General features: G+C 41.8%; 1 protein-coding gene across 1 annotated transcript in view; it reads left to right on the top strand.

Moving 5' to 3' along the window:
* The window catches only part of PDXK (pyridoxal kinase), a 47,267-nt gene extending 38,653 nt beyond the window's left edge, over window positions 1-8,614 (top strand). The window contains exons 8-11 of the mRNA XM_062000622.1: window positions 524-635; window positions 2,024-2,160; window positions 2,702-2,768; window positions 3,480-8,614. Coding sequence (XP_061856606.1) covers window positions 524-635; window positions 2,024-2,160; window positions 2,702-2,768; window positions 3,480-3,592 — 429 coding nt within the window. The 3' untranslated portion in view covers window positions 3,593-8,614. The remainder of the gene's footprint in view (window positions 1-523; window positions 636-2,023; window positions 2,161-2,701; window positions 2,769-3,479) is intronic.
* The last annotated feature ends 4,924 nt before the right edge of the window (window positions 8,615-13,538 follow it).

The following is a 13,538-nucleotide window of genomic DNA, read 5'->3' as shown; positions in this document are numbered from 1 at the left end:
TAATTTGAGGTTTGAAACAGAAGGAGAAACAGACACAATTGTGCCTCTGATTTAGCTCCTTAAATTTTCATTTCTGCTAACTCTTAAGTAGGAGCTAGATAAAGACTTCATGTCCTGGAGTTATTGGCATTGTAGCAAGTATTTCAAGATGCCGGCTCACATGCATGTGTCTGTATATTTGTTCTCTGATTCTTTTGACAATATGTTCTGAAAACATGATGCAGACAAAAAATGTGCTCACAGCTGCTCACAGTATTCTTTTCAGAGGAACATCCAAAGATAATACAAACAGAAGTGCTTGTGTATTTTCACAAGTGTGTACCCTTAAATACGGATGTTTTGATTCCTGTTTCAAATTGATTCCCCCAATTCAACTGAATTCTTTGAGTAGAAACTCTTTTTTTCTCTTTACAAAAGATGCCAAAATAAGGTGCTTGTCAAAAATCCTCAGTACTAGGAATGATGCAAGGTTTAATCAACACACGCTGTAGTCACTGATTCCTGCCTTTTTGCATGTGGAAAGGTAATGGATATGCTCCATACCATGGGACCAGAGACTGTGGTGATCACAAGCTCAGATCTACAGGGGCCTCTAGGAAATGACTACCTAATTGCTCTGGGAAGCCACAGAAAAAGTAAGTCATGAAGTCCTTCATGAAACTGTGCTTTCTTTTAACCCATTCTGTGCTTTCAGTTACTTTTTAAAGTAGTTTCATCAGACCCATCTGTAGTGTAGGGAAGAAGCTTACATCCCTAAGTGAACTACTTCTGCAGTAATAGCAGAGAGTGGTAGGAATGGGGCTGCTCCATGATGGAAGACAAGCTGGGAGCTGAGCACGGTCATAGCACAGGCAGAGCACTACCTTCACCAACAAGGCACAGGCCCACAGTGTCTGAATAAGGTGAGCAGAACACGGGGTGGGGTAGTGGAGAAGTCCTATTGATAGGCCAGTGATTGTCAGAGAGTGATGAGAAAAGCCAGGTCTGAGATTAATCTGGAAAATACAATCAGTAAGTCATAGCAGCAGGGCTATACTGAAGTACACCTACAGCATAGCTCAGGAAAGGATACTTGTGCCCAGGCCTAAACTTCCATGCAGCTCCTGGGGCAAGTGGGCAGAGGCTGGCATAGGTGGAGGATGTACTAGGTGAGAATGATCCAGGCTGTTAAAGCCCCTAGTACTGGTCTTGACAAGTGGTAGTGGAATAAACCAGGAACTTCGGCGGTTTTGAATGCTTTTATGAAAAGTTGCACTGTCCTGTTAGCAGATTTGTTCCTCCCTTGATAAGTTATGAAATGTCCTTCTATATCTTTATATCCCGTTCTATACTGTCACTAAGATTCACTGTGTGTTTGGATTGTTGCGGGATGTTTTTACCTGAGAAAGGCATAATTGTGTGGCTATGTGAGATATGACCTCATTTTCTTGTTCATCTAAGGGACGTTAATCACATCTGGACTGCTGAGAGACCGATAAAGTCTTGATTTTTAAAACAGATTCCACTAAGAATCAGTCGGTGGGTCTTTGCACACAGTACATGCCAGGTCTAGAATAAGTCTGGTCATTCCAATGGTGATTACAATCTGGCACATGGATCAGATATCCTCTGCTGATATCTACAGCTGCCCTTGCAGCTCCGTACAACCAAAAGATACTGGATACTGGGGTGCTGCGTCTAGGATTCAGCATCTCCGTAAATAAGTGGTTTCCTAAAGCAAGCTGCTACTGTTGCCTAAATGAAAACAGGTGGTTCTCCATCCCTCATGAAAATGAAGGTGCTAGCTACCTGCTCCCTCTTAAGTGAGGTATGTAGTATTTAAGTTGTAAATGCTATCCCATCTTGGCAAAGTTTTGAAAGTTTGCACCTTTTAAAAGAGTTGGTACAAAGTTTACAATACTCCTTAGCATCTTTATGTTCTAAACAACGAAGGAATAAAAATCTGGTGATCACATTTAAATGACAGTAAATGCTGTTGTATTAATTACTGGGTCTGTTACTTATCTGTCTATCTGTCTTGTAGCTAAAGCAGATGGTACCAGGATAACACAAAGAATTCGAGTGGAGTCTCCTAAAGTGGATGCTGTCTTTGTTGGAACAGGAGACTTGTTTGCTGCTATGCTTTTGGCATGGACACATAAGCATCCAAACAATTTGAAGGTATGTGAGAAGTTACTTGTGTCTCTGCAAGTTTAGCCTATGCTTCTTTTTTAAAAATTACATTTTTTATTTAAAGACTCTTCTGTTTTAGCTTTTTTTTCCCCCTCCCTCACCTCAGAGGTAAAAAAGCAGAATTTCCCTTTTGCCAAAACATTTTCGCTTTTGCAACCATGGATGGTCAGATTTCAGTTGCATGAATTTTGCAATTTTGCCAGGTAAGATGTGGTCCTCAAGAAATAGAGACAGAGAGACTGCATGCATATATGTAATTACATTTTTTAGCCTTATTTCATAATAAACACTGGAAGTCATTAATCAAACGTATTTTTCTGTTTCTTAGGACGTAGAGTCCTTGGAACAGGTGTATGGTTTCTAATAGCTGTTTGGGGAGAACTAAGAGACTCTAAAATTCTTTTTCCCAAGCTCTGTGTTACCTAGCTGTCCTCCTGTGTGTGTCTTGTCAGTCCTGTTTGCCTCTTAGCAGCACTGTTTTTAAAATAATAAAATCTTACTAAAACCCAAAAATATTATGTTAATGCAGGTGGCATGTGAAAAGACCGTGTCAGCCATGCAACATGTTCTGCAAAGGACCATTAAGAGTGCCAAAGGTAATTCGTTTAAACCTTGTTCTCTTGTTCTGTCTGGATTTGCATCAGAGGAAGCATTCAAAGAGCTTTCTAGGTTTCCTGACTAAAGGCAGCCAGCCCTCAGTGCAGAAGCAGACAGAGAATTTCCAGAGTGAGAGCTTGGTAGTCTGGTCAGTGCTCCTTCCTTTCCATGTCCTCCAAGCCTGTTTTTGACAAACACCCGACTGAAGATGTCACTGTTCAGCTTCCAGTGGGACTACAGTCACACTGGCTTTGCTTGTCTGCTGTGTAAAACAGTGGCAGAGGAACTGGAGGAAACACTGAGTTTGACGCGCGGGAGGGCTACTGTTTGAAGAGTGTCTTGCTCACTTCCCCTTGGAGTGCGTGTGTTTAGTATTAAGAGGAGTTTATCAATTGATAATAAACTCTCTGTTTGCTGTATTGGCCATATGAGGAGCAATATTTTTTTTAGCTTCTCAACTCTTGGCTTTCCCACATCTTTCAGTTCCTAAGTTCCTAAGCTGGGTTCTGGGGCTTCTCAGAGAGTGTCTCTGTCATTTCTAGTAACAGCACAGCCTTATTAGTCTTCCACCTTAGAAGCCTTTGGCCAGGGAATAATAAGGGAGATCGGGGAGGGGAGGAGGGTATTAAAAACAATGGGGTAGCAGAACAATGTAACTGGTTTCTTTTTATACTGCTGGTTTTAATGGCATTCTGATGTCGTCTTTTTAGCACAAGCTGGAGAAGGAAACAAACCGAGCTCAGCCCAACTGGAACTGAGAATGGTCCAAAGCAAAATGGACATAGAAAACCCAGAGATCATAGTGAAAGCCACCGTGTTATAAAGGCTGTACGTCTCCAATAACGCACAATGTATTGATGTCCTCATTTCTTTCCTGTAAATTGTAATATTTGCCTTAGATCTGTGACAGAAACCTGACTTTCATGAAATAGTGCCCAGCATAGGCAGATATCCACTCTCAAACATATGTGCTGGCCTTGCTCGGTTTTAAAACAAATCAGTTAGTGTGCATTGAAGCATATTACCAGGTATCAAAATGGCTGTCAAATTCACTTAGTCTGTGTAATTACCCAGGGCAAGAGAGTACAATGTTCCTGCCTTGCCAAAGACTTCAGATGTGAATTTGCTGGTGGAATGCTTGACTGACTGGAAAAAATATATTTCAGGATGGCATCTAGTGCCAATGGAGCTGGCTCCATGCTCCTTTTTCCTGGAGATATCTGGTTACCTACTCTGGTATTCAGTATCTCAGCTGCTATGAAACTAAGCAGGGTTAAACTACACACAAAGTTCTGGTTGTGTGTAGAAATACTTTGAAGATGTTTGGCATTTAAGTACTCTGAAGTGGCCTTGAGGTGTCGTCATTCATGTTACTGATAACTGCTTCTGTTTCTTGTCTATGAACAGCTGCACAGTTTCAGTTTCTGCAGGTACTGGCTGCTTATTTCTAATGTCTGTGGGTGCCCACGTGATTTTCTTCCAAAAGCTGCTCCAGAAACATCTTTGTTAATAATATCTTTATCCAGTAACACTGACGAGAAGGTTGTAGTTCTACCTCCAAGGACAGATTTGACTTATTTGTTTAGTTTTTGACCAAGGACAACCATTCTGTAAGGAGGAAAGAGAAAACAGCTCTCACCCTGAAAACTGGATACCTTGTTTTGGTCTTCATGGGTGGTGGTATTTGCAGACTCCATAGGGCCCTTCCATGTAACAATAGTGAGCTCTATTGGCAGGTTTTTATCAATGAAGCGATGTGGTGAAAGCAATATTTTTAGTTTGATTTAGTTGTATTCACCAAATGCAGTGAGTCATCCAAAATTAATTTACACGTAATGTAAATCTCTGCAGCCTATGCTGATGAGAGATGACAGAAATACATCATTATTACTGTCTCTTTATTTCAAAATTCTGCCTCATAAGGCTTCAAAATAGGATTCTTAATAATTTCAGTGTTCTGTACATCACGTCCCCTTATTATACCAGTAGGGCAGATACAGTGACAGGAGATGACCACTCATACTTTTGTGTGATTTCTGTAAGGGACAGAGGTTCTTGCTTCTCCCAGGATGAAGTCTAGTGTGTTGTTAAATCCAAATTCAGGTGATGGCAGCACAGGGAGGTTAAAATTGCATTTCTACTTACAGTGACACAAAGCAAATTTCCATTAGAAGAAGGGGATGAGTTTTTCTTGATTACCAGAGTATGCTCAGGAAACTCATTCTTGCCTAAGTCCCAAGTACCCTTCCTGCATCTTCCTCATCACACCTGCCTAACTCATAAATGTCTTGGGAGGCCCCAGAAGAGCTGGTATGGAGATTGCTTTGGACGCTTAAGTCTTTATTTGTAGATTTTTTGCCATTTTAAAAATTGAGTTCACCCAGTAGAAGAGGAGTTTATCCCCAATGTGAATTTTTAGCTGAGTGGATTTTTTTTTTTTTCCACAGAGTAAAATTCCAAAATTAGGACATTTCTGAAATCCTTCATTTTCAGTATCTCTGAAGCAAACGAAACTTAAGAGCTGAGCACATTTTGCAGTAAATGTAAGAGGCAAACTTTAGGCTTTCACTCTCAACAACTAGTAAGAATTTTATTTTCTCTCATGCATTTGGCATTAAAAATAAATCCATATGACTTGAGAATTTTAAAGGGGAAAAAACCCTAGAAATGACCTACAAAACGTGATTCTACTGCCACCATTTTTGGTAATCACTGCTATGAAATAACTTTCTAGCAATAATAATTTTGAGGATGTGAACCATTGCTAAAATTAGCAGTCAGTAACAGAGATGAGCTCATGGCTAATACCCAGTATTTAAAATGCCATGATCTATCTTAACAATGTGTATAAATATTTGATGGTAAGCAGTGAAGAAGGAGCCAGGCTCTTCTCAGTGGTGCCCAGTGAAGGGGTAACAGCTAACGGGCACAAGCTGAACTACAGTAAACTCCATTTAAACATTAAACAAACGTAATTCACTGTGAGGATGATCAAAAACTGGCACAAGTTGCCCAGAGAGATTATAGAGCCTCCGTCCTTGGAGATACTCAAAACCTGACTGAAGGTGACCCTGAGCAACCTGCTGTACCTGACCCTTCTTGCGCAGCGGGGTTGGACCAGGTGATCTCCAGAGGTCCCTTCCAACCTCAATCATCCTGTGATTCTGTGAAACCACAGCAAATTGCCTTTCTTTGCAGCACTGTGTCTTTAAATCAGTCCAAATAATTATTTTTTTTTTTCTTTCCAAGTCATAAACTTCCACACAGGCTAGGAAATAGCTCAGTATTCATCATTTTCCCCCTTTTTAGATCAGCTGCTCTTTGCTTGGGCAGTTGTGCCAGGAATACAGTTGCCTTTTTTTGAGACAGTTCCTTTCAGCAAAGATATTTGAATTCTTTATCTGGTGATCTGTCTCAACAGTCAAACACAAAAGGAATTTAACTGTTTCTTGCATGAGTTAAAGAAGGATTGCATGCCACATTCCAGACATAGCTATGAGTTTATCTTGAAAATGAGACTGTTTCACTTGGAATCATATTGTCCTTGTCATCCTCTTGGGAAGACCGACATACTGAACTTCTCTGCCTGTACATGTCATCATCGACTTTGTGGCATTACACTTGACACCTTCACCCAGCTGTACCCAGTTTTGCAGCTCCTATGGGTGAGATAAAAAGCTTTGAGACCTCTGCTGTGTCCCTCAGGTTGCCAAGAATGAGATAAATGAAGCAGTTCACATGCAGTAAATGACGTTTGATTCCTGCTGTCCTGTGGCTTCATACATTTTATCTGGGTCTGGAAGAGGCTCCTAACGCACTGTGTTCCGTAGCCAGGGCTGTGGATTGCCCAACAGCCCCTCCACCAGCATTAGCTTCATTGCCAGCCACATAACACTGCCTGGTTTGGAAGCTGCATGGGGCTAAATAGAGAGCTGTAGGATGACCATCACCACACTAGTGCAATGCAAAATTGAGGTTCTTCAGTTCTTCGCATCAAGGGATCAATACCAGAGAGAAGTTTAGTTGTTAGCAGCAACAAGTATGCAGTGTCAAAATTTGCTGTCAGAGAAACCCTACCTGTTATAAGCATGTGCTACAGAAAAGACCTTGTAGTAGCCAGCTTGAGACAGCAGCATTATTTTTTGCCACTAGAAAAAAAATACATATTCATAAGGGGATTGAGAGAAAGGCAAGGGCTGTTTTTCTTTGAAATACAACAGCTTGGAATTTAGGACACTTAAAGCTACCTTGCAAATGAGGTTTTCTCTGTAAAACCGTAATGAACAGTAACCTTGCCATAAAAGAGAAAGTGATATGTTTGTTGGAGCAGCTTCTATCTTTCAGGTGTGATCTTTTCCCATTGCTTCAAAGAATGGATCAGTTCAGTAATTCACACCTTCCTTAGTATCTGTGACACAGCCATGTGAAAAAAGAAAGGAAAAATAAGGGTAAGGGTACCAGTGTGTTCAATTTGCAAACATTCATATTTTGCAGTAGCTGGGTTCGGTAGCAATGGGCTGCTAGCTTCTTCTGCTTAAGTCCCTGGGAGACACTCATGTGGTACCTGTTTTAAACTCCCACTGATCTCATCTTAGTTGGGTCAGATTTCTGTCTTCAGTGAAGAACACGGCTTAACATCTCTTGCCAGGAACAGACATCAGAAATGATCTGTAAATATATTCTGTAGCTAACCTTTTGTAGTCACGGTGCGCTAACAGGTGTTTTTGAATGTCAAGGTATGCACACAAAACACTTGGAAGAATTTTTATTTGATCAGAGTTAAACAGCCCTTTTTCATCATTTGCAGAACAACTTTCAAAGAACTCAGCACAGTCCTATCCAATCTTTTATTCCCCCCTCCCACATAAAATATCTGTATCTGTTTCTGAGTTCCTGCTGTCTTTTCTGATGCAGCTGGGAAGTGTCTCAGACAGCTGCCCACTATTTATTAAGGGCTCGAGGGAAACTTACCAGAGTTGTCTGGTCCACTTGCAGATCCTTAGGTAAAGAAAAACGGTGAATCTAAACTAGTTAAAGTCCCAATCGATTACGGAAGAATGAGCACTTTAGTCCAGAGACTGGAGTCAATAAGTAATAGATCATCTTCCATGGCTGTCCTAACAGCATGACGGGTGTCTGTAACACAGTTAGGGACTGCTGACTTCAGTGCCACATGTGCTCCCGTGTGTACCTGTGAGGGCAGCAGCAAAGGGCACTTCTGGTGCTGAAGCCCGTGTGTGCATGGGAGCGGTGAATGATTTGGCTTCCTGTTCAGTCCGACTTCCCCACCATTCTCTTTTCTTATTAGAAGTAATTTGTGTTGGATCCCGTTTTTCTTTCTGGAATGAACTTTGCGGTGTATGTGATCAGCCATTTTGATTACTGCAGGTGCATTCATTTGCAGAGCCATCGGGCGGGAGGGACCACAATTTGCTTACAAGCAATCTCCTCTATTCTGGGCCTGGATTAGTCTCTACGTGCTTAAGATTTCCCACATACCTCTTTGGGAGACACGCATAAAGACATTGTGCTGAAATCAATGCTATTCACACTCGATAGGAGCATTTAAGAAATCTACAGTGTGAATTGTTTATGTTTGTTTGCTGATTTTTATCCTAAGTGGGAGAAATCTGTAATCAATGTGTTACACAAAAGAATCAAAGGACCAAGGTTCCCAGCTACTCATACTGCCTTTTTGAGTATCTTCTCCGTGTCTTGGTTGGATGGTGTTCATTTGTTGTCTGAGACTGTTATGGTGATTGTATTGATTTATTTTATTTTAAAATATGTGGCAAGGAAGATTGTAATAAAAGCATCTGCATTTAATATACTGTGCACACACAAATTGTTAGATCCTATTTTTTTATATGTTCATCATTTCTCAATTAAACAGAACAGGAACAGTTTGATAAGTCTGTGGATGTAATTAAAGGTTTCCTTTAATGTTATTCTAGTGTAGAGAAAGGGCAGGTGATGGAAGAGCACGGGTTTGTGTGCTGTAATCGTCTCATTGTAAGACAGGTATGTGGAAGTGAGTAACATCCTTGTTGTCTTTATGGGTTTTTTAACAAGAAATTTCATGAGACAGTAACTGCATCCCTGCTTTTGTATACCTCTTACTTGCATGTGTGGGACCTCTCTGCGTTTTGCTCTTTATTCCCGCTTACAAGGTGAGAAGAGGGGCTTGGAATAAGAACTACCACTCATTTTGAGGTGAGTTCCTTGTGCACTGTTTAGCTGTACTCTCCTTCACAGCATTTTTGTCTTACTGAGTAGGTGAGAGCACACAAGACTACGTGGTAGGAAACAATTGTTCCTGCTTCTGTCAGCACTCTATAGTGTCTCTGCTATGGCCTTGTTTTACAAGAGGGAGGGAGCAGGTATCCAGTTTCATGAGAGCCCTGGTTATTGAAAAGATGCCACATCATTATGCTTAGGCATGCTGGAGAAGCTTGGCTTGTATTTATACTTAAAGAAAACTACCTCTCCTAAGGAAAGGTCCTGCCCATTTAAAGAGTACTTTTAGAAGCTGAGATGTGGTACAAATTTTGGTCACCTTGAAACCAAAATGTTTCTTGATAAATGGAAACACAACTCCTTCTTTTACATCCTGGTGCAGCCTTATTGGCTCATTGACTGCTCATTCAACTCCTATTAGAATCACAGGGTAAGACTATTCAGAACGCTGTTCTTCGTGAAAGACATTTGCTTCTGGTACATGAGAGCCTACTGCTGAACAGTTTTGTGGCTGTCTGAAACACGGCCTTTAAAGACACATATCAGCCATGGAAACTAGGCTTTGAGATGTTCAGTCATACCCCTAAAACAGCTCTTTTTAATAAATGAGTAAAAAGTAAATAGGTTGATATGCAGGAGCAGACTTAAGGAGGCTCAGTTAGAACCTGGAGGAGTGTGCCCTGAACACCTGGCAAAGGGTGTTGAATGCAGAAAGCAAGGGAGCTGCCGCTGTCAGCACGCTTTGCCAGGAGAGCCCAAGCTGGTTCTCACCTTTTCCAGAGGGGAAGAATGGAGTTGGGCTTTCAGTGGCCTAGGAGAGCTCTAATCTGCTTCACCAGGAAACCAGTGCCACGTGTCCCTGACTTGATGCCTCCACAGCGCAAAGACTGGCCGTAAATCCGCAATTTGCAGAGCAGTGAAGGCGGCAGCACATTGTTCAGACAGAGAAAACCAGCAATACGAGAAGGCTGTGCCATATGTTATCCCTGACATCACACGTGCTCCTTACCTATCGCCCTTGTGGTAGCATAGCTATTTAGAAAAATCTGTGTGTAGAAGAGTGTAATGTATGTACTCTCTTTGTGTGTGTGTGTGTGTGTGTGTCAAAGCTTTATTTGCAATGTGGTGGGAGTGGGAAACAGAATTTGGGGGCTGGCTGCGTAGGCCTTCGGGATGTGAGCAGAAGGTCTTAAAGAATTCTATTTTTATAGATTGTGCTGAAGCTTTGGGTCCCAGCCACTCATAGCCTTTTCTTCCAGAAGAGTAAAACGGTTTGGAAAGAGACTCAGGTGGCTGTAATACAATAGGGATAGTACAACCCCACCAGCCCTGGACAAACTGAATAACTTCATAAAAGATGCCTTTTTAAGTAATATTTTTTTAGTGCTGAATTGTTAAACAAAGAAATATTTATGAGCAAACTTTCTATGTACTTAAAGTTTGTGTGGTGCTTTGTACTGACTAGGTGGACCTGTTATATGTTTACACATCTTAATGATTGTCCTCGAGGCGTATGTAGTAATCCAGTGACTTGTATGCCAGAAAAACAACAAAGTTCTGCGTAACAGCAAATGATTTAATTTCTAATGAAGTTGTAGGCTTTTGTAGTGTTTTGTGTGTGTTTTCTGGTTGGCAGTTACGAGTCGTATTCTTCCTGCAGTAAGGCTTGCACGCTTGAGTGTAGAGAGAGGCAATAGGATGGTAGATACCCTTGTTTAAAAAGAACACCCTAAATATTGCTACCTTATCCATTATAAAAGCAGGGAAGTTGTGGCATAAGCCTGAAATTCAGATTTTGCATTGGAATAAAATACCAAATGTGTCTAGGGAAGGTTTAAAAAGATGGGAGGTATTTGCTTGTTTAATTAAACAAGACTTTTGAGGATCTTGCAAGTGCTTAATAGCAACATATAAACAGATCGACCAAGAGACTGGAACAAAACCAGCGTATTTCATGACCCTGGCTGAGCTGACGTGATAGCGTGTGCTGGGCATGGGCAGCGGAGGGGTGAGTAGGCTGAGTGGAAGGAAGTAAAGGGTTTGGGTTTTTTTCCCTGTAGTTTGTCGGTTGTAATAACTTGAAGAATTTTAGTAGGATGATCAGAGTTTAAATTAATAAATAGATTAGCTTGCGGGAGGGTTACCAACAAAACCCCATTCAGTCAAAGGCAAGCTTTTGGCATGGTTGAAAATCAGAGCATGATTTTTTTCATCTTGCTGTACTTACTTGAGCCTTTGCTTCCTAAATGGCTGGGAGACCAGGGCTAAAGCACAGCCATCCATATATTTTGTATGTTTTTGCTTGTCATTTGGGGGTTCTGGGAAGCTCAAGGGTCAGCAACATGAATCACTTCACAGAACATGGCCCTTCACTGCCGCGGCAGCTGGCGATCTGGGAAAATCTGAGCATCATTTGTTACATCTCTGTGGCAGCATCTTCACACTTCAGAATAAATCACTGCTGCAAAAGGTAGAGGAGAACTTCTCAGAAGTTTTTCTCTCAACAGTTTCCACGTTGTGGATATATTAAAAGAGAAGTACTTGTACTTTGCTGAGTTGGCAAGAAAAATGTCACCGAGATTAATAACACGTTGCTGAGGAGAGAGGCTGTGGCAGGGAAGAGCTGCGTTCTGTGTGCTTTGCTGTGCCTGGCATTCCTCCCCTGGGAGCCTGTGGGTGCAATACATTCGTGGTGGTGGCAGAGTGGCTGTATTGCCTGCACTTTGCCTTGAGGGAGGCACAGAGGAGTTACTCTGAGTGAGTGGGATACAAAGTCTGTGTGAAGTTGTTGGGCCGTTCCCTTTGAAGGGCTGTCCCAAAGCTCTGCTTTAGCACAGCTCTGTATGCCTGTGACAAACAGCATCCTGCTTTCCCACCTGACACGTATGGTCGCAGGATATTCATTCACCTGCCTGTCTGAGGAACCTAGTTTAGCCATGTCATTTCTCTGGGCTTCACCCACAGGCTGTGAAGAGCAAGAGACTTTCAAAGTGAACTATTCAGATGATTTAGGCTAGGCTCTTGATCTTTGGGAAAGAAAGGTAAAGAATTATCACTTGCTAGGGTAGATCTAACTTGTCCAGCTTAGCTACACCATAAAACTGCATCCTCACCTTCCTCTCCCATCACTCGTGCTGGTCCTGGTACTTGCCTGTCTCCATAACAAGTGAAGGGAAGGAGCTAAAATCAATGGGGAATTTATCCAACCAAAACCCTTTGAAGTTTTCATATCCTTTACATCCCTTAACCTTCTTATTCCAGGAACGGATAAGTGCTTGTGCTGCTGCTAGGAAGGGGTTGGGAAGATGCAGATGGACAAAATAGGGGAGAATGGGCTTGCCTCTTTTCCTGGCAGTGAGGTAACAGTGTTAGTGGTGAAGAAAAGCACTTTGTCAGCTATGTGCTTGAAAGAAGAGCTGAAGATCTGGTAAGCCGAGTTTGGTGTTCTCAATTCAGCTCATCCCCTGTATTGCAAAAACATTTTATTAGTACAAGATTTTGCATGACTGGTCTTAATGACCTATGTGATGCTTGTACCTGGCAGAGTGGAAAATAACATGGAGTAAAGCAGCTATCTAGGGAACGTAGTAGGAAGATTCAGGTGGAGAAAGCTTCAAGTCTTCTTTCACAGCACTTAAATGCTGTCAGAATTGTCCAGGTCTGGCTCTTTTCCTTCCTGTCCCTTTGAAGTAAGGAAGAAGTCACGTAAATAAGTAGCTAAATAAAAAAGAGACATTACCTGGGAATTAAAGTGGCATTAGGGTTGGGTTTTTTTTGGTGTATGGATTTGTAAACTTTACCCACTCACCTTACCCCATCAAAAGTTGGTAGTTCACAAGGGACTGATTTTTCAGCAGGTGCCTTGCCAAGCACCGTACCATAGCCTCTCACAGTGGGTTTGGGGCCTTTGATAAAGGGCATTGGGATTCCACCTGCAGGCAGGTACCCCTGGCCTGTGGCCTGCATTTAGTACAGCACATGTATTCACCTGTCTAACGTGCCCTGCATGTGAAGACCTGCCTTGCTAGGGAAGCAAACTATGGGGCTTGTTGCTGGAGATGTAATGACGTAGGGAAAACACCAGAGGCTTTGGCACCATCCGGTGATCTTGTTTGCTGTTGGTCATCATTAGTGCAATGTATCCCTTTCAGTGTTGTTTTCCTTCTGGAAGATGGGAGTGGGACAGCCTGTAAGATGTTTTAATACACTTTTAGCTGACTGAGTAGGAAACACAAATCAATATAGTTAAGAATGGAAAGGAGAGCTGTGAGTTTGACTAAGATGTGAGTAGAGAAAATGTGAGATTTGTCTCTAATTCAGAAATAATTCAGTATTGACCAAAGGAGTGCCATATCTTCAATGGGGAGTAGCATCTGGAAGAGGTCAATATTTAGGGTTTATGCCCAAAGCACATTTAGTCCTGCTCTACCGTGTAGTGAAAATGCCCAGTGCAGATGCCGCCAGAGCCTCATCTTGTGGAGTAACTCTGTAATACAGAATGTGGTTTTCTTGTGAAAGTCTTAACCTCTTCT

The sequence above is a fragment of the Colius striatus genome, chromosome 1 (genome assembly GCF_028858725.1).
Source record: "Colius striatus isolate bColStr4 chromosome 1, bColStr4.1.hap1, whole genome shotgun sequence".
Taxonomy (NCBI): domain Eukaryota; kingdom Metazoa; phylum Chordata; class Aves; order Coliiformes; family Coliidae; genus Colius; species Colius striatus.
The sequence above is the reverse complement of the archived record's forward strand: the minus strand, read 5'-3'. Positions and strand labels throughout refer to the sequence as shown.